Source organism: Acyrthosiphon pisum, chromosome A1 (genome assembly GCF_005508785.2).
Source record: "Acyrthosiphon pisum isolate AL4f chromosome A1, pea_aphid_22Mar2018_4r6ur, whole genome shotgun sequence".
Classification (NCBI taxonomy): Eukaryota; Metazoa; Arthropoda; class Insecta; order Hemiptera; family Aphididae; genus Acyrthosiphon; species Acyrthosiphon pisum.
The window spans coordinates 148,134,557-148,156,656 of NC_042494.1; the positions used below are offsets into that span (position 1 = coordinate 148,134,557).

General features: G+C 28.7%; 1 protein-coding gene across 2 annotated transcripts in view; it reads left to right on the forward strand.

The window, feature by feature from the left end:
• Positions 1–3,318: 3,318 nt before the first annotated feature.
• Positions 3,319–22,100, forward strand: part of LOC100161813 (phosphoinositide 3-kinase adapter protein 1) — a 42,319-nt gene continuing 23,537 nt past the window's right edge. Inside the window, exons 1-5 of one of the 2 annotated variants that reach the window (XM_016804709.2) lie at positions 3,402–3,601; positions 11,496–11,534; positions 11,857–12,007; positions 13,246–13,505; positions 16,618–16,828. In XM_016804709.2, the coding sequence (XP_016660198.1) occupies positions 13,344–13,505; positions 16,618–16,828 (373 nt within the window). In that variant the 5' untranslated portion in view covers positions 3,402–3,601; positions 11,496–11,534; positions 11,857–12,007; positions 13,246–13,343. Of the gene's footprint in view, positions 3,602–11,495; positions 11,535–11,856; positions 12,008–13,245; positions 13,506–16,617; positions 16,829–22,100 lie in introns of both variants that reach the window. The other variant, XM_003244754.4, reaches the window with a different exon arrangement.

The following is a 22,100-nucleotide window of genomic DNA, read 5'->3' on the forward strand; positions in this document are numbered from 1 at the left end:
TAAGACGGAGACAACAAATGTATGGGTAGCGTCCTCTTAAACAAATAATTAACTACAAAATCGAACCAACCACATAAAGATACAAAATGAGCCCGAATGTTAATCAGAATGTTTTATTCAGGTTTTGGTTGATTCGGGTGTTTTGAAAATAGAATAATTTGGGTTATATGGGTTTCGGGTTTTTGAATGTTTTAAGGTTTTTAGGGTGCTACGGAATCACACTGTATAATATGTGTAATACGTAAAATTTATGAAATTATTTTTGTTGTTATTACCTACTTTTTATGCTGGGTAGTGGGTAGGTATGTATTTAAAATATTTATGCGCATTAATTTGGTCAAATTTTGTAGATATGTAGGTATAGGTATGATGTGTTTTATTTAATGTCACGTGTCATTAAAATGTAAATTAATCATGATAAATTATTGCACTTGTGCAATTTTCGTTAAACGTTTATTGATTTAATTAAAAATTATTGTACTAATAAATAATATAGGTAATTATTAATACCTCAACATTAACGGCATTACGGTATTGTCGTATAACAATAAATAATATGAAAACAACGCAGTTCATTAATACCTACACACACGTGATGAAATCTTACTATGAATTTTAATTAATAATTAACACATTCCGAAGATAAATGTGAAAGATAACAACAGTGTCATAATAATATATACTTTATAGTGTTTAGTGTATATAGCACAGCATAGGAGCGTATAATAATAATATTATATTTATTATTTTTCGTGATGGTCATTCGCTTAAAAAAAAATACTATCGCACACGTGCTTATATAAATAAAATACTTCCTATGTAGAGTTCGTATTATTTACTATATGCATGCATTAGTATCTTCATATGATATTCATTTGATATTAAATATGAAAGTCGGGATAGGTAGGTAACTCGCCCATATAGATAACTTACCTATAGGCTATTATAATAGGTACATAAAATACATATTATATATTGTTATCTAATATGTATTCTTACAAGTTACACATTTGATTTGATATGTGGAGTTGTTTGATTGGCTTGTCGTTGTATGACAATATATGATAATAAGCTAGGGTAGAGGAATAAGACATAACATGTATCGGGTTTCACGAAACTTGAGTGAAAAAGGTATTCAATAAATTTGATTGTTGGACATCTGAATAATGAAATAAATAAGTAATTTAGTAATATTTGTATCGAAAATCAGAATTAAATGTTGATATTTTATATGTGAATATAATATTATTTAGTACATATGAGAAACGAATCATACCAATAATATTTGTATAATATGTTGTATTAATTTTTTTAAATTTTAATTAGAATTAATGGTGATCAACGGTTTTTTTTTGTTTGTTAATATATATGATTAATGATAGCTGGGCGATGGACTATGGACAACGATAATACATGCAAACACCAGAAAAATGTTTCGATTCTTAATTATTATCAATTATTTACTATTCGACATACTACTCTTGGACATTCTCGTATCTAATATACTATACTCACGAAGAGTTGTAATTTATTTTCGAATTTAATATTACATATACTTTACTATAGAAAAATATTATTCTATGATTATATACAGTTCAAGAATGATTGAAAAAATACATATACCTATACGGTATATTCCTTTATGTAATGATATTAAAATACGGTATTTTATTTTTTATTTTTGTATTATACCGTATTATACACATTTTATACGGTACAAAATCCTGTATTAAAATATATGCAAATTGAAATTACATATATACAATTTAAACTTGATTACTCAACCATTGTCCATTTCCCGTTTGAAAATTGAATCTTATTAATACAAATAAGAAAAATAATATAAATTAAATTCAAAAGTAATAAAAAAGTCAACAAGTAAAGTCCCTAATAATTTACAATTTTAATAAACATAAATTACTTTTGGTTTTTTTTCTAAATAATAAATAAAATAAAATATGTATAATGTAAAAATGTAACAATAGTAAATAGTAAGACTTAATAGTAACAATTTTAACACTTTAGTCTTTTAGTTTCCTTTTTAAATAATAAGTTAAATATTAAATAAGTAATAACTGTTTAATATAAAAAAAAAAAAAAATAATAATAATAAAATAAAATAAAATAATTACAATGCTTAAAAAAAAAAGTTTTATAGGTACAGATTTTATACAATAAATTCAAATAATTCTATACAGCGTGTATAATACCATGTATAATACGATATTAAACAAATTTATATCACTACCTATATGTATAGGTAGTTGGTACTCTATAGGTATAAAATATACGTCTCAAATATTTACAAGTATGATTCCGGACTACAACTCTACAATCTATACAACAATTGATATCATAAAATAAGACATATTTTACTATAATATAATATATAATGCCAGCCATATAATGATGTACCTACCTACTGTAAACGATTACCTATTATTTTTAATGTTTAAAAATGTTATAATTAGAATGATATCATCGTTGATTTTTCTTATTGTTTATATATATTATATAATCTGCAGTCTTGTAAATTATTCAAATAAAATTATTATTAATTCAAATACTGTTTTAAATACTATTTTTGAAACATTATTCGTATACGTATTCTGAATAATTTTTTTTGTATCTTTTTATTCGTTCAAAAATACTTTATTTTAACTCAAAAAGTAGTTTATATTTGTGACAAAATGTGTACTTCTATTGAAAACCAGGCACATTATAAGTAAGTTACGAACAAGTAGTTCTCTTTGAATGAAATAATATGATTGATCCAAGTTAATTTCCAACCATTCCAAAACTGACAAATACTAGCGGTAAAAGGAATATAATATTTAATGCTTTTATATAATATGTGAACCAAATATTTTTTTATACGGTCTGCGCATCTACCTATGTGAACTGAAAACCAACCCAGTAAATTATCGTGGTGTATACCTGCCTATATTATTTGAAATTTACCTATATATAGGTATTAGGTACAAAATAAAAATATCTATCGTGTACTACCTACGTGTTGATCGTAAATCGTAATTAATTATTATATACATAATATAACGGGTTCGCGATACATTATCACCACGCACTCGTAATAATAATAAATCATAATATAATAATTATTGTCTGTCCTTTTAGATTTTTGAAATCTCAATATAATAACACAAAATATTATTATCATAACGAAACTCGGCGGACGGCACAGCGTCGTATTTACACGGACGCGGCGGCGGCGGACGACGTTTTCGGCGCGCGTCGTGTTAAAAAATAAAAATGCCTCGGCCGCGCGCATCTTGCGCAGTGCGTTGCGTACAATGGGCGGCGTGTGTTTAACATCCTCAACCGAATATAACATGTGAATACGGTAGTCGACGCCAACTGTCGGGGGCGTAGGACGTGATTTGTTTTCAGCTCGGTTATAATATTATTATTATTATTCGTCGTCGTCGTCGTCGTTCGGTCCGCACACGCGTTAAGACCGCATCGTATTATCATTATTAGAAGGCAGTCATCGTCCAAGTCAAAACTGTTTTCGAAGCGGCCCCGCCGAGAGGAGAGATGCGTTTTTGAGATTAAAAATATAATATACCTGATATACTCCCAGGTACGTTATACAATAATATTTATGTGTCACACGATTTATCGAATATTCCTACGGTACAATATCTAGCTGCAGGTACAAAGAATAACATATATACCAGAAAACTTATTTTAAGTAGGTGTAGTGGTTTGGTCAGTGCGTGTGTTAATTCGTTTTTCGAATACTATATACACATTTTTTATCCTCCACACGAGATGCGTCGCGGTCAAACCAACGATTTACGCGATGCACATATTATATATATATAGGTATAGTGTAGGTATTATATATATAAAAGTATTGAGGTGTGTTGTTTTTTTTACACGCGTATTATTAATAGACATCCCTTACCTACTATCTCGCCTATGATATCGTAATATATTATTATCATTTCACATGTATAACGGTCAACCGTCAACGATACTGCAGCAGTAGTAGCCGTGCGTTATAACGCCGCGGTCGTCTTGAGCCCAGTAAATTATATATTACATATTATATTAATATACCATAGACAATATTTATATATTATGTTCGTATACACACGCGCGCCATTGTATTATATTATATATATATTATATTCAGTATAATAGCGTTATCCATACACGGCCGCACCTTTGATCCGTTAACTGCCTTGCTGGTGTGCGGTAGTCGAGGCCTCCGAACCGAATAATACAACGCGATTGCGTTGCCAAACTCAATCGTACTATATGATGAGTGCGTATATACACGTGTGTTATAATAATATGGAGGACTGCGTGCCGACGTTTCCAGAAACGAATTCGATTAGAATCGACCGGACGATATTTGTTCGACGATTTTTTAATTGCCAGTAATTAAATCAGCGTCCGACCATAATCGCGTGTTACATTTTTTTATTCATTGGATTAACGAACCGCATCCTGGACACGTTCTGTCCGAAATCCGTGCCGTCCGAGATCTGTGTGTGTATGAGTATAATATTATTATCATCATCGTCGTCATCGTGCAGCTGCTCTGTACAACAGTAAAAAGGCGACTGTACTTAAATAATATATATATATATGATATTGTAATGGTATTACTGACGCGCACGTTTGGTGACCCAGCCCGCTGCCATGGGGTTTGATTGTCTTCCAATTTAAGTCGTCGTCTGAGAGCAGAGACCCCTCGTCTTATTTCGAAACACGCGATTGACAATATACTCAATATAGCCAACCCGTTTGTATAGTGTGTGTGTGTGTGTGTGTGTGTGTGTGCTGCCTGCGATAGTCACCAGATGTGTTGGACGTTGCACATTATATGTGTAACGTGTATAAACTGCAGGCACCTTAGCATACAATAAGATCCTATGACAATATCGTAGTATTATTCCGAACGAGATTATTACGGGGTGATCATGAGATTTATGAGATCGATCGACCCGATAACCATAGTAATATTATATTATACCATATTTATGTGAAAATTGCTGCGTATAACGTTGTATATAGCCGTATAGGTTTGAATATATATATACATATTACATTGTACCTATATAAATATAATATTATACCATGTCAATAGTCAATGTGCTGTCGGTTTAATATATCAGACGAATTTAAAATTATATATTATATAAATTTCATAAAATAGTCTTGAATTTAGCTTTCGGTGAGATGTTTTTTTTATAAGCAAAAATGGCTATACATTTCTCACCGAAAATCAAATATAAAAATGTATTTACTATCTAAACTAACTCTCATTGTTGATATTTAAATATTTTTCAGTATTAAACAATCGTATTTGTTTATCTCGCTATACCTACCTATCGAATTGTGGGAATTTAATCATTAGGACATTAATTATACACAGATCCTTAAACGTTTTGATGAACAACTTGTTTGTTAATCAGAGTAAATAATATGATAAGTTTAGTGTAATCTTTTGACCTGTATAATATTGATAAAAGTAAAGATCATCCTAACAGGACTGTAACAAAAAATAGGACTAGAATTATTATCCAGTTAGAAGCTAACAACATAATGCATAGATTTTACAAGTTTACAACGATGGTTTTATTTTATAGCCAAGTTATTCATTTATTTACTATTGATTTCTTTTAAAACTGTATAAACATAATATTAAAATATTATTTTGACTGAAATAGAATGTCGTTTATGATCGTTTAATCAACATATTAGGTATTTAGAGAGGCTGGGGTTTTATTTTTTCATATAATAAAAAAAATTGAATCAACTCACTTGATAGCTCTACCCATATCACATATGGCTGGTCATATCATAATATAGTTTAGGTTTGATTATTAAATATTTAATTATTTTTTGAAAAATTATAAAAATATTACAAGTGCCCATTTCCATAATCAGTATATTGTGAGTTTTAAGTGGCTAACTTTAAATTTTAGAGTGCTTAGCCCGTTGGTCTCAACCCTCCCCCCCCCAAAAAAAAAATCTATCTCCGCCAATGTTCATAGTATTATCTGTAAATAAACAATATATAGGTACGATGTGTACATAATATAACATAACGTGGCGATTGGAAATCATATATGCAACATCTTTTATGTAGGTACATAGGTACATATAACCAACAATTAAGTTAATATCGATGTTTGATTTAACATAATCAGAATCATTCATGTTAATTTCTGCAATTTGTTATTTTTGAACAAGATAACAGTATTTTCATTTCTGAAGTAGATTGAAAAAAAAAAATATTCAAAATATTCAATACGAATTGGAAGTAGTATTTAAATATAACGTATGAGAATCAAAATTAAAATATTAGTTGTTGAGTATAACATATTTTATAGCGTTATAATATCAACATTAATCATACCTATATATCATTATATTATATTATAGTCTCATCATTCATTAATCATTATTCATTACCCATTGACCATTGCATATTTTCATACATTATAAATTTAAGTATTAACCTTATCTTGGGTATTATACATGATTAAGATATTTAACATTTTATTTTTAAATATAGGGAGGTATAATAGTAGTACTTGAGATAATATACTTATAGACAATTGAAAATGTCTATGGGTATATACTATATAATATAAATGTTTAATAAAATCAATAACAAGGTTCTAATTATACTGCATCCAAAAAAATATAATTATAAATTTAGCACTTACACTTGAAGTACCTACTTAAAAAAACATTTTATTTCAATAGAAAATTAAAATGATTTTTATTGAACACATTTTTTACTGATAGATATAGGTACCTACTTGTATTATAATTATGACTATGCTGCCACTAAAGCCATATGCAATCATTAACAGGTCAATAATACGTTATTCAAAATACCGCTTTTCAAACTCGATAAAAAAATATATCAATCATTGGAGATCTAATGATGTTCAATCTAGAACGAATACAATAACAGTTTATGATAAGGTGCACATGTGTTCTATAACATAATCCATTGAGTCTAAATTCCTCAAATTTAAACACATTATCCATTAATTTTCTGGCAACGAGAAGCGATGTAAAATATAAACGTACACACAACATTCTGAATATCGTTTTAATCAACGTATATGCTATCAACCTATATGCTTCTTTATTATTATAGTTATATGAATGGGTAGGTACATCAAATGTTAATAATTATTATTATTTTTCAATCTATTCATATTTTATTTAAAAAAAACAATATACCCAACATTTTTAATTTTTAATACCGATTGGTTATTACTAGAGCTCGGATTTATATGTAATAAAAAAACAAAAATATGTACATATATATGTAATCAAGATGGCCCAAAATATGTAGTATAAAATAATTAATATGTAATAGGAAAAATTAAAAATATGTTAACGTGTTAAATTAAAATACAATTCTAAATCATTTTTTAACAATACAATTCATTGTTTTTAATTTCTAATCAATCTAATTTAAAAACTATAATAATATGTGGTTAAAAATAAAATATAAGTAATTAACCAATAAACAAAATTCAAAAATATGGTGTTAAATTAAAATACAATTAATGTTTAATCAATTTAAAGCAAAACCATAAATTATTTTAAATTTTCAAACAGGCGATTATTTGGTCTTAACACTTATACCTACTCAAAGAGCGTTCTACATCACAATATGTTATCGGTGCATATTTCATAGCTGTTATTTCACTAGGTTAGGTTACTCCAAAGATTGAGCTCCATCGTGTATTCATCCGCAGTTTACTTACAATAACATTCCCAATTTACTTGCCTTCAATATCAGTAGATTTATCAATAGAAACCCAAATAGGATCATTTTAAATTAAATCATGAATTTTAAGTAATGCTTCGTAAATAGTCGAAACATAATTTTTTCTAAGAATACTACGGTCTGGCATAGATTTACCTATATTGTTTTCTAAAAATTCTTTGAAATGTGGTTTATCTAATTTAGCAAGAGGTATATCAGCCTTTATCATTGCACGACATAATTCTATATTAAAATTACATTTACTTGAAAGTTGAAGATGATGTAAGAAATTGCTGCTTTGATTGTATTAGTTTTTTTTGCTAATCGTTCGTTGTTTGATTTATGTTTTGATAATTTGATGTTAAGATATGTTGAGTTATCTGAAATTTTTGAGTAGTTGAAACACTTATATCACATGCATTGCAGTAAAGTACATTATTATCAATTGAAAAAGTTTTGTTTGGAAAATCACGGATAACATTTGAAATTTTAGTTGAAATAGATTGAGCTACTTTAGAGTTTAGGCATTATTTATTAATTTATTATTTAGTCTGTAGCTTATAAGGTAAAAACAACACGCAACCATGTAAACGTAAGTACTGACACTATTCAACTGTTGTAAATTCGTAAATATATTCTGTCAAATAATTGTGGAACATAAAGTATAATGTAAGGTTATTATCGAGTTTATCGATCATCGAACAGAAACAGATATGATAAACTTAAATCAAGTTATTATTTAGTTAATATTTTAGTTATTATATATTATGAATATCTATATATATAAAAATGAATGTATGTCTGTCTGTCTGTCTGTCTGTGTGTCCATATTACCATGGCAACCATTTATATATTGTTTTGTGATTTCCGATGGAATTTTTCGTATATAAATGGTTGCCATGGTAATATGTAAAACATATTATTCATGTAGAGTTCGCATTTTTAATTGACAACGAAGTGCACGGGATCAGCTATTTTTATATATATAGGTATAGACAGATTAGACCTCTGGGCAGAAGATAGGCTAATTTAAAAAGGGAGAGGACCAACCCCGGGAGGTGCTCAAACAGGGATCTTGAGATTTCTGATGCAAATTGTTGCTTATAAATGGTTGCCATGAGTCTTGAAGCTATTATAATAATTATTATTGGTTGCCGGGCAACGAAGTGCAGGAGATCATTTGGTACAGAGATAGATAAATTTTCGTGTTACAGTGTTTATTATTTAACTCCTCCGAAACTCCTCCGATTTCGATAAAATTGTCTGTGTATATTTGGTAGGTCTAAGAATACGTTTTAGGCTAATTTAAAAAGGGAATTGTTCACTCCCGGGAGGTGCTCAAACAGGAATTTTTGTTCATTAATAGTTGCTATGGACACAAACAAATAGAAAATATTCAAATTAAAAAAAAATAATAATAAATAAATATTATTCTCAAATCCTATAACCTATAGCAACCCATATTATTATTTTTAATTCGAATATTTTTCCTACATTATTATTATATAACCATATATATATATTTAATATTATACATTATACATACATTAATATACAAATGTATATAATAATAATTATTATTATATATAAATATTTTTTTTTATTGTAATTTATAATAAACATAAATAATAATTGGTACATCGTTTAGTTTCGGCCAAGTCGTTTCGGAGGAGTTAATAACAAACACTGTGACACGATATTTTTATATATTGGATATACATATCTACTTGATATGCTGTCATATATCGTCTGCGATCCGACGTAGTCGGATTGCCTACCAGGGTGGCTGAATTGTACTTACTGCTGCGAGTTACATCCAAAAGGATTTGAACAATCTTTTAAAATTTAAAGGGTTGTCATTTTTTAAGGGCAACAAAGTGCACGGGGTCAGTTAGTATTAAATATTTTAAGTTATTATTTAGTTAACAAGTTAATGTTTAACTGATACTTTCATATACTTATTTCCTACATGCATTATACACTTACAATTTTTACGAGTACTATTATCGAAGTATAAATGTATAACACTACTAAACGACCGAAATTGTCAACATTTACGAAATATGTAAAAAAAAAAAGCGGAAATTTTACAAATTATGTAAAAATATGTAGAATAAAATATGTTTTATTTTATTGCAAATCACATGAAACGAATTTATCATTTGCAATAATTAAATGTTTTGGTAAAAATATGTATTTACATACAAATCCCAGCCCTATAGTTATTAGGTATTATGAAAATTGTAACTAACAATTATATTTAAAATTTAAAATTTGGCTGGTGCTAAAAAATAAAAATAAATACAATATTCGAGTCACGATTATTATAATTCATAGTATTTTCTAGTATAGATACTTAAACTCAAAATAAACGTTTAAATATTTCTTAAAAACCTGACATAGGTAGCCAATTTATAGAGCTACAACTTACATCATCATAACTAAAATCATTAGAAAAAAAAATTCGTCAATTTTGAATTTTGAATTTAAATTTTAAAACATATAAAATTAAATTGAGACGATTTTCTTGGTATTTTTTAATTACCATAATATAGCGTAATCCCGAAATACCATCGTATAAACTATAAGGTACCACTTGTATTAAATTTCAAGCTATTTGAATGAAAAACAAACATTTTCTATTAACATAAATCGAAAGAAACTAAAAAAAAAAATTGTACTATTTCTATTTTCTAGAAAATGATAATAATTTAGTTAAAAATTCTAGTCTAATGGTATTTCTTTCCGAACCACAAAAAAAAAACAAATTGTTTTTAGTTAAAAACTCCTTTTTAAAAAGAAGCTTCGTAAATTAAATAGCAATGTTTAAATATAAAACAATTATTCAATAATTAGATACCTACCTAGTTAAAAGACATAACACGATATCACATGTAAAATATCGATTTCTATCCTCAAACGACTTCTGTTATTTTGTTGTAATTCCAAAAAATATTAATCATAGAAACTTGAAACATTTTACTGTTACTTAAGTTATAATTTTCTATACCGAATGAAATTTAAAAAAATATATAGGTATAATAATTTTAGATATTTATAGACATTTGAATCTTTTTTTTCCATAGATATTGATTACAAATGTTATGCTCAGTAAAAAAGCTTGAAAATGTAATACAACGTTCCTCATAAGTTTATCTTATAGGTATAACAACTAGCAACCCAAAAATCTGGTAATTTATATTATTATAGTATTATAGCCATTAGGTACTAAAATAAACTAATAATAGCAATAAAAATGTATAGAATTAATTAATATCCTTAAGAATACACATTTGCATCTATTCGACTGAGCGACTTCCCCGGTTTTTTATTTCGTTTTGAAAACTGTAGAAAACGCGTATAAATAATATATGTTTATATTGTCTATAGCACCTAATCCAAGTTTGTGGCACCCCAGTTGAATATCTTTGATATAAACAGACATTTAACTTGAATAGTGTTGTCGATTGATTCGAAAAACATATCAACGAATCGGATATGAATTACGTATTCTGAATTTTTGAACCATGGTTCGTTGTTTTAGAAATTCGGATCATTGTTCACAAGTCACAACAATGTTAGTATATATAACGACAAAATAATATTCCATACGTCCTTATTACTCTTTACACATAACACTATCGTATACTGTTGATACTAAATCATTTTATACAACGTACGTTGTCATATTCTTTTATTTATTTATTTTTTTTTTTATATATAGATTTCCAGAGAATTAGTGGTACAATGGACACGGCAATGGGTAAGTAGCGTTGGAGGCGGTTATAATATTATATGTTCAATGATAACTTATACGCTACATATGCACTCGTGTGCATAGTAAACAAGAAGACCACCACACTGTATACATATTATATATACCTATATCTACACGCACGCACACAATGCCCATTAAGTCGCCCTTCCTGCATATAAAACATCCCCGTGACTAGAAATACTTAATCGATTATAATATATAATTTTATTATCATTATTATTATTATTATAATATATTTCTAAAACGTTTTCTTTTCAAGACTCACGGTTTAACGATTGCGTCTTTTTTTTCTTTTTTTTTGAAACAGCGGGGCCGCCGACCATTATATATAGTGCGTGCCACCGCACGGAGATCTCGTCATACATATAAGTACATCCGCCGAAGTCCTGCCATCAAGATCGTCTATATACCTGTTGAATATTACCGCGGAATACATTATTGTACCATAATTTATTACCGTAAACCATAATTAAATATTACTTTCTGGTATACTAATATTATACTTAAGATTTACGCGTTTTCGACACACATTCTATAACCACACTGATATGTAGAATATAAAATAATAACCGTCCCGCTACGACCCTATATTTGACTGTATAAATAATAATATTGATATATTTACGTCGAAACGTCCTATAGCTTTGGCAAACGTGGTCTTATCGGTAAAATATAATACGTTATAAATGTCACGGTATTTTTTGTGGGCGGCCGGAAAACGAAATTCGCCCAATATAATCTTCACATCACACGCGTACGCTCGTCTTGTATATAGTTCCATCGAGATCATAATATAATATTAATCCATCACGATGTGGCGTGTAATAAAACATAATGATATTATGCTCCTATATATACACGTATATGCCTACATGTATTTACATAACATTGTATTGGAGGGTTCCTATAATATAGGGTTCCTGTATACACATACCGAACACTATTTATGCATCCGGACACGCGTTTATATAATATGTTATTCTCGCTGTTCGGAGACTATTCGAAAAACGCGTATATCGCGCGTAAGCAGCCATCATTCGCTAAACGCGGATGGTATTGTGTGTCGCAGTCGGATTATTATTATATTTTCCCGATATTCGTATTTCACCTCAAAATTCCGTCAAGATGTCTGGCGTACGGGGTCCGGTTTCCTGTCGGCGACGGCGGCGGGCGGCGAGTCAAAAGACGCACGACCGCGTGTTTGTACAATAGGGCCCCTGCTGCAGAAGGTCGGTGTTTTTACGACCCAAACCCAACTGATAGACCGGCGGGGGAATTGGGGGAAGGGGTGGGGGTGGAGGAGTATTGCACACACGATCCGTGTGCCATGTGTAAATCGTTTACGAACAGCGTGCACGCGGACGGTTACCAACAGCCTACCGAAAAGTTATAACCCCAAAGAAATAAGATTCAATCTGGACAACGTCATTATGCTATTGTTTACGGAGAAAAAATATGTATATATACGCAGTACGTAGTACGTAGAATGCCTACTATATTATAATCACACAAAAATACAATATTAGTATTTTAAACATGTACGGGAAAAAAAACATTAAAAAAAATAATCCCTAAAATAGGCGTGTAAAAAATAAATAATCAACGAGTATTGTGCATGTAGCGTATATAATATATATATAAAGGATAACTATATAATATGTATATAATACCTATATACAACTGTTTATCATTGTAGACAACCCCTCTTATTTCGCGTTGAGCCAAGGACTGCGGAGGGTAGTCCCGCTGGTTGATAGGCAGAGGATCGCCAGGAACAAAACAGAGACGGGATCAATGGGCAGGACCAGAAAGGCAGATAGGAGCGGCAACAAGTGCCTAACGAGGTCCTTTAGCGCTAACATTGAAGAAGCCAGATTACTGGTGATGGGACAGCCCAGGCCGGCAGACGTAGCACCATCAGTTAAGCACAGGAGACACGCAAGCACCGGTCACAAGGTAAGGTTTTTATTCTTACTAACCGTAATTCAAAGACAGAGATTTAATCATATTATAACATATAAATTAGAATAATATACAATATAAACAACATAATATCTATAATAATATGCGTATAAAAATTACAAATGTCATCACTCATCATAAATTTAAGTTTTCCAATGCTTTCGACCAAAATAATGGAGTCTTTATAAAAAAATAAATAATCATCTATAAAAATTGACAAAAAAATAATGCATTTTTGACTGACAGTCATAAGTATTATTATTTATTATCTTTACATAAATCGACGTTTTAAGTACGTATAATAATTATGATTTATATTAAGAGATAGTAAGTAAATTTAGTTAGGTAACATTTTACGGGTAAATAAATTAACCATACATTTTAACAACTTTTTTTTATAGTATGTTAATTTTTTACCACTCAAAATGCGATATGTATGTGATCCCTGCTTAATTTAAGTGTAATTGATTATGATTTATAAAATATGTTTTCGATTTTGTTATTAGCTCCCATCAAACGATTAACTGCGTATTATATTAAAACTGAGTTGTGGTTAAAAAGTTAAACTTTTTTTTATATCTATTTTGAACAATATACATTTTAATAATATAAAAAATTGTAATCTTTTCATACACTAATATAAAGAAAATACAAGAAAATAGTGTTAGGACACATGTTGTATTTTTATTGTACCATTGTGTGTGTGTTGAATATAGTATTATTTTAGTGGTGTATCGTGTATATACTACCACTAGTCTCTACTGTAATATAGATACCTAATGTAATTTACTACATTGAACCTTCGAATAAATTCTACTATTATTCCATCAGTCAAATATTGCCAACTTGATATGTAGCCTGCAGGAATAACGATAACATCTATATATTTTTAAATCGATAACTATTGTTTTCTTTTCTAAGTATAATATTTTACTAACCACTCGATGATTGTTCAATCATAAATATTGTTTAATGACTATAATTCATAATATATAATCATAAATCATCATAATTTATAAAATAATATTATAGATTCGTATATGCCGCGCGCGTGTATATTTTGAAAGACCTGTAAGAAGTAAAGACTTATAAAGGTTCTTGAACAAGTAGGGCGCGTGGCGTGTTACGACTCATACGAGTAGTCATACAAATAACAGGTTGGGATTTAAGACGAATGATACAACACAGTCATTTTAAACATGATTTTACGTCACCGTGTCACAAGTAAGACGATTGTCTTTATACAATATAAAACATTGTACTTAGAAAAGATTACAATTTTATTTAAAAAAGTATAAGTATAATAATATGTAATATAATTGTACCTACTAAAATATATAATATATATTTTATACTATTTATACTAAATGCTCAAGTACTAAATCGCGACCAACAGATTAACGTGCTAAACTATTGATAAATATACATAAATAGATAGGTACATTATAATATACAATGTAGCCACAATAAGGTATTGAGGTTTTGAGGGATTAAGCTACCAATAAATAGTCCAACAAACGAGGAATGATTTGAAAAAAATATATTTTACAACTACAATATATTACTAATAAGTAATAACAGCGGCGTATATAGGGGGTGGGCCTAGTGGGCTGCAGCCCCCCCCCCCCCGAAATTACAGTCTTTTTAAATAGAACAATAATATATTTTATTAGGTACTATTAGAAGTTATAATATTTAGTTTCTATCTACTATAGCCCACTCTAAAAATTATTTCTATATACGCCACTGACTAATAAACATTAGTCAATATTGCGAACTAGTCATTGAACTAGTCAATTCAATCTGATTCGTGTGTTGTTCCTAACTATCAGCAAATATTTCAACTTTATAAAATATAAACTCCAGTTGTTTGACTGTAAATCTATAACAGCATAATTTATAGAAAAAAAAATAAGATTTTAAGTACCTACTCTACGATGATAGATATACCTATTTGTTTGGAAAGTCATAAAAGTCCGACAAATAGTTTTTCTTACACAACTCAACAACTGTATAAACACAAACTTTATAATCCAAAAATAACACAATACTTTACACAATGGGGTCACATATTTTTTTAAAGGGATCCCTGATATTTTCTTATCTTAAAGATTATATAAAAAAAATTCTTGGTAAACGAAAACGTCTTTGGCAAAGGTTTTTTTTCCTTATCATTAATAGCTCAAACCATAGACATAGACATATAATATAGGTATTATTATATGTTATATTATATTATATGGCTATGGTTCAAACGGTCGGGTAGACGGATTATTTGGCACTTGTTTATGTGTTTCATGGCTAAGGTTAAGGTAAAAAAAATTGACACAAAAAAAACTGCATACAGTATACACTTTTAAACAATGGATAATGTAATAACAGTATTTAAGTTCAAGCTCTGCGCAATTTATTTATAATAATTTTTCATAATATACTATATGTAAATTTATGATTGGATTTCAAAAGTCTTACTTACTATTGAGTAAAGGAATGTTAATGCAGTAATTTCATTTTGGTATTAATTAAGCCATTAATTTTTTATACAGATATAGTCACTGTAACACTTTTAAGTGATCTTTAATATCGTTAATCCATAAAAGTATGTAATAGCGATGTACCTAATTTTTATGTATATATAAGAGATCAATATCATAATATGATTTATCATATTTATTTTTAAAATATCAACTCGATACACAAAATAGTAATATATAATCGTCCATAATGTTAACCATTATCTTCCTTATTATATATTATAATGTGTTTATATACATATATATGATATCTTAAATTTATCCAAAGGCTATATATGAATTATGACTATATATTATGATTTATGAGGTACCTAATAATATCACATCGATGTACTAAATTATAGTAACAATCACTGCAGTATAAATACTATAATGTTGAGTATAATACTGTAATGATACATCGCTACTGCAGATATTTTTTTTATTACGGTCGTATATCGAATGCAGTGCCCCCCGCATTATCACAAGTCGTAATATATGCAGTAGCGCGTTTAAAACGAAAATAATTATTACCAAAAATTGACGGACGTTTAATTTTTGTTTCTATATACATAACAATTTATCATACGCAGGATTCGCTACAACACGATTTAGTTCACTGCGACCTGCAACCCGACGGTGACGTTTTCTTCAGCAGCAGTGGTGACGTGCGGTACAGCAACTTGAAAGCTACGGTCCGAGGGGGCCGAAGACATTCAATAAGCTCGTTTGGAAATTATTCCAGCAGACGTCCGCTGAGCGACTGCATGGCGAAATCTCCCCGAGCAGCTGGCGACTTCAGAGGTAATTCATCATTTCAGTACCTATAATCTATACATATAGATAATAGGTTTGTGCTTTTTATATTTAGTTTCGTGCCAAAAATCATATCCCGCAGCTAATTGTTACGCGATATCCTTATAGGTATTATTATTACGATAAATCGTTTTTTTTGCGTTTGAGTACAATTTTTCTACATATTTACATTCATCTCCGACTTAACAATGCAAAACAATATCCAGCATATGACCCCCTCCGAAAATCAAAAATTAAAAGAACGCCGCCAAATTCAAAAGTGCGTACTTTGTGGGACATCCTGTATATAGTAGTAAATATTTTAATAATAATTGATTTTATTGGAATATTGGACTGTGGGAAATTAATACGACCAAGTACTATACCGATAAAATTGTAGACGCATTGTTTTTAAAACTATTATATACTTACTGCAGCGCATAATAGTTTAGAAATTATATAGCAATGATAATTATTAATCAAGTGGAATTATTATGAAATCGCGAATTCCTGATACAAAAATAATGTGCAATTAGATCGGTTTATTTTTCTATTGGTTCAGTTATAATTTATATTTGATCTTGACGGACGTTCTTATTTACCAAGCTGATATTTAATATTTATGCGTAAATAATAATACAGCTAAGGTATTTTAAAATGAACGTAGCTACTATCTTATAAATCATTTAACATAAAATCATTTTTACTAAAATATTAAATAACAAGAGTGTCGCTGCTTGAAAGTTGACTTTTCTCGTCAGTTTTTATTCAAAAATTGTTGGTAAAGTAATAATTAATGAAATAAAATGTAGAATAATATATGTATTCAGCGGATAACCCTGAGAGAACGGTTGTTAACACAAGGTATATGCTCTAAATGTATTAATAAATTATTACAAGATTATAAATATTCAAATCGTACAAATGCGTAGGTAATGGAATAATAATTATTGAACCAAGCTCAACGATTGCTTAAATACTTAAAAATGAAATTATAATGCATTATTTTAAATAGCATTTCAATGTAATATAATACTGATTTCATGTGGTAATTTATATTTTTTACTACGCTTTAAAACATTAAAACTGTATACATTTTATAAAGTACATTATCACAAAAAAACGAGGTCAAGCTAAATGAGTATAGCAAACGTGGATTACAGAATTTTATTTTTAGAGTAAAAGTTTACAAGTTCATATACACTTGTATTGTAATACTTTCTTGTGAATTTTCACTAAATACATTTATATTATAATAATATTTCATCTCATTGTTTTATTAAATTGAGGTTTAATTTTAAATAAATTGTGTTTGAAACATACCAGCATGTATAATGTATATACACGCAGTTTTACTTTTTAGCACATAATAGAAAATGTTGTTAGCGTATGAATAGGTATAAAATACAATTTGATTAGCAATATATATTTATAGTAACTGTAACAAATTTAAAACGAAAATTAGGGAGTAAAAAACAAAATATTAAAAATATGATTTATCAACCCTCTAACAAAACAATTGTTAATTGAATAAATAATAATCATAATAGTATAAATGTATAATGAATAACAAAATAAACTTTTCATGTTTAAAAATAATCATTTAACTATAATATCGTCTAATATTTTTTTTACAATATATGATAATATAATACCTATTCGAATTGTCAACTACAATAATATATTATAAGTTATAACATTACTTCGCGTTGATTGATATAATATATATAATATAGTATGCATAGGCGCAAATAGGGGGGGGCTTTAGGGGCTAAGCCTTCCCAAAAATGTCCATAGCCTCCCAAACATTTCCTACGTTTTGTTTTAAGCTTATTCAATATTATCAAAGTAAGGGTTTAGCCCCCCCAATCCCAAACGTTATTTGCGCCTATGATAGTATGTATAAGCCATAAGTTAACCGTTGTATTGAGCACGACTGCTATACAACATCATAGACGTGTTTGGAAAGCTTAGAAGTTTTTCTCGAAGTTATTTTTTTGATACTGATATATTTCAATTTCTTTATTCGTTTATGTTTTATTGTTTGTACATAATATATTATTATATAGTATTTATATCGGGGAAACTTTCGTTACGTCTTGGAGTGCAGTTCCTGTATACAAACAATTCCATAAAAAAAATAAATCCACTGTTGGCTAAACAAAACAGTCGTCTACGGGTCTGAGCATGCGTGCGAGAGGAGGGTGACTGTTGAGTAGGGAAGTGTTGCTTAAAATAGTTTCAGTCCGCCACTTTCGTAGCACGTGTTTCCGCGGTGGTACACTATATTATGAGGATGTTTATTTCCGTACCTGCAGATGGAACTAAAATGTTTGCTAAACGATTGTATAAATAACGAGAAAAAAGGGTTGACGATGTATGCAATTGTATAGTTTATGTGTACTGCAATGTACCGTATACATATTATTTCGAGAGACGGTTAATATTTTTTATTACATACCGTTTCCTTTTGGTACGCAACACATACGACACACATGTGCATTTCATGGCTCTCCGGACTACGGCTGGCGTCTAGCGAGTTTTAGTTTTTTCTCGACGGCACGGCGTTTTGCGTCAACAATCCAAAGTACAACAGCAAGGCAATAACTATAAATAATAATATAATAAATTATTTTATTTTTTAATACTGTTAACAGCCATCATCAATCAGTGGCGAACCCAGGGGGGTGGACCTCGGGTCCGGACCCCCCCTTGGCTTATGTCATAGTTTTATTTTTATTTTCAAAATATTCTGTGAAATGTTCATCGAAATTTATTGATTACTTTGGTTATTACTTATTAGTTATTATTTATTAATTAGTTAATAGCGCCAGTCACCATTTACATATTGGTAACATAACAGTTAATGAAGAAATGATAGTATAAATGTGAAAATTATTGACAACATAGATAATAGATTAAGGTATTTTGTTGATAACACGTCGAATCCGATAATAATTAATTGACATACATTGTAAATATAAATTTAAAAATGTGAATACTATAATTGTGTGTTTTTTAGATTCTGAGTGAAACGATGAATGTATTGATTTTATATTTATTTAATATTATTATTAGTATTAATTATTATTTTTATTAATTTTTATTATGTATTTTTTTTTGTGTTTTTCATCACCATTTAGGACAGTAAATGCTTCGATTTTCTTCAACAGTATCTTTTCTGATAGGAAAGTGAATCTAGTTGGTACTTTGGGGGGTCAAAAGTAAAAATTTACCAGTAGTTTTCAATAGCGCCGTGAAAAACAAAAGAAAAATTAAGGAGAAACGGGAATTTTTACGCAAAATCTGTTTTCGAGAAAATTGATTTTGATTTTTGGTGCAACGTTAAAACAAACGACCGTAGATACATGAAATTTTCACTGGTTGTTTATATTTCCATTTTCTATACATGATAAAATTTTTAAAATATTTTGATTTGTTTTGAACTATTTAGGGACATTTTCAGTTTCTTATATTATTAGTTTTGTTTTTCTATGAATGTCAATAAAACTTTATTTATTGACATTATACAATGAAATTTGAAAAATATTAAAAATCTTTAGACACAGTTTTTTTTATTAGCATTTAAAACTCAAAAATTGACAAAATTTATCAAATTTAAAATTGAATAATTATTTTGTAGTTAAAATTTATAAAATGTTCAACTTTTATATCTAAGGATTGAAAATTTAAAACAAAATTCCATGTAAATAGTTAATTCTGTTACCAAAAATCTAAAAAATACATAAGCACAGTTTATTTTTATACTTATTTTAAGTTCAAATTTGGACGAAATTACATTTTAAAAACCATAGAATAACTATTTTAGGTAGTTATTTTGTTGTGATTGTATAATATTATTCGTGGGTACTTGAAACTTATAAAGTATACTATTATATATCTATGATAGTATCATGGTTTGTTGTTGATGTATAACGAGTTATAAGTACCTAATGGATATTGTGATATGATTAATTTGGAATTTATTATAGGTCAATTTTTTTTTTAATACCATAGATATAAGTATATAATATATCTTATACCTACCTAGATTCAGTCTCCGCTCAGAATCGTTTTTCTTGTACAATAATATTATATTATTGAATTCAAATTTAATACCATCCATTATATAGTGACCCACTTGTAACCTACTATACAGCAGAGCGACATCCACTTGCCCATCTTTTTTTTTATTGGTCTTAATCCAGGCAAATTGTGTTTATTAAGAAATTAAATGTTTGTATATACTCAGGAAAAGGACAGACAAACAGTAGTTAAATACATTTTTTTGGACCCCCCCCCCTTGAAGAAATCCTGGTTGCGCCACTGTCATCAATCATCGCGTTTGATTCGTCATCGTCATGTATAAAGTACATACATGGTGATTCACCAAGCTTGGTCATCGGTCATCATATAGGTATCGTGCATAGGGTTGTATTCTATATTTCAAATCCTTTAATAATGTTTTTATTCAATTTCTGGTTTTTGGAATATTTAAATAAATCGATCAATTAAATTTAATATTTAAGTATTTTTTAATGCTGAGATTGAAAACAATTTAAGGGGTGTCTTCTGACTTTATTTTTCAAAATAAAAACCAAACTTTTGTACCATAACTTGTTAAGTAAGTACATGGTTCTTTTGTTTTTATAAATATTGATGTATCCGAGTGGACATTTAAACGAGTAGTTTCTGTGTAGTTAAAATGTATATAAGTACTAACTAGTTACTACTGAGTATTAGTATATTAGTATACGTATATATATTGTCATGTATTAGTATGACATAAGGAATATAGATATTAATAGCATAGGCGAAACTACGAGTCAGGCCAGTCAGGCCATGGCCTGACCTAATACTGACTAAAAATGTGTATATATTATATATTATTTTAATAATTATTTAGGCATTATAAATAATATATTTATACCTACGTGAAAACGTACATTGTTAACATTTTTTTAATTAAATTGTATACACTACACAATGAACATAATAGTACAATTTATTTTAACATTGATTATGGAAATATGGAGTCATATTGTCATAATATAGTCTATTCTATGTACTTGAATAATCGGTTTAATCAGTTATTGTTTAGTTCAGACATTTGACGTTTATTTTTATATTATAGCAAGTAATAGTTAATTTTACGTAACAAGTCGCCAGTCGGTAATGTTTGTTACGTGGTGAAAATACAACCGAAAATATAATCGTAGAAAATTTATTATTGTCGATTAAACGTACTTTAATATTTTCATATTATTTCTTTATTATAAAT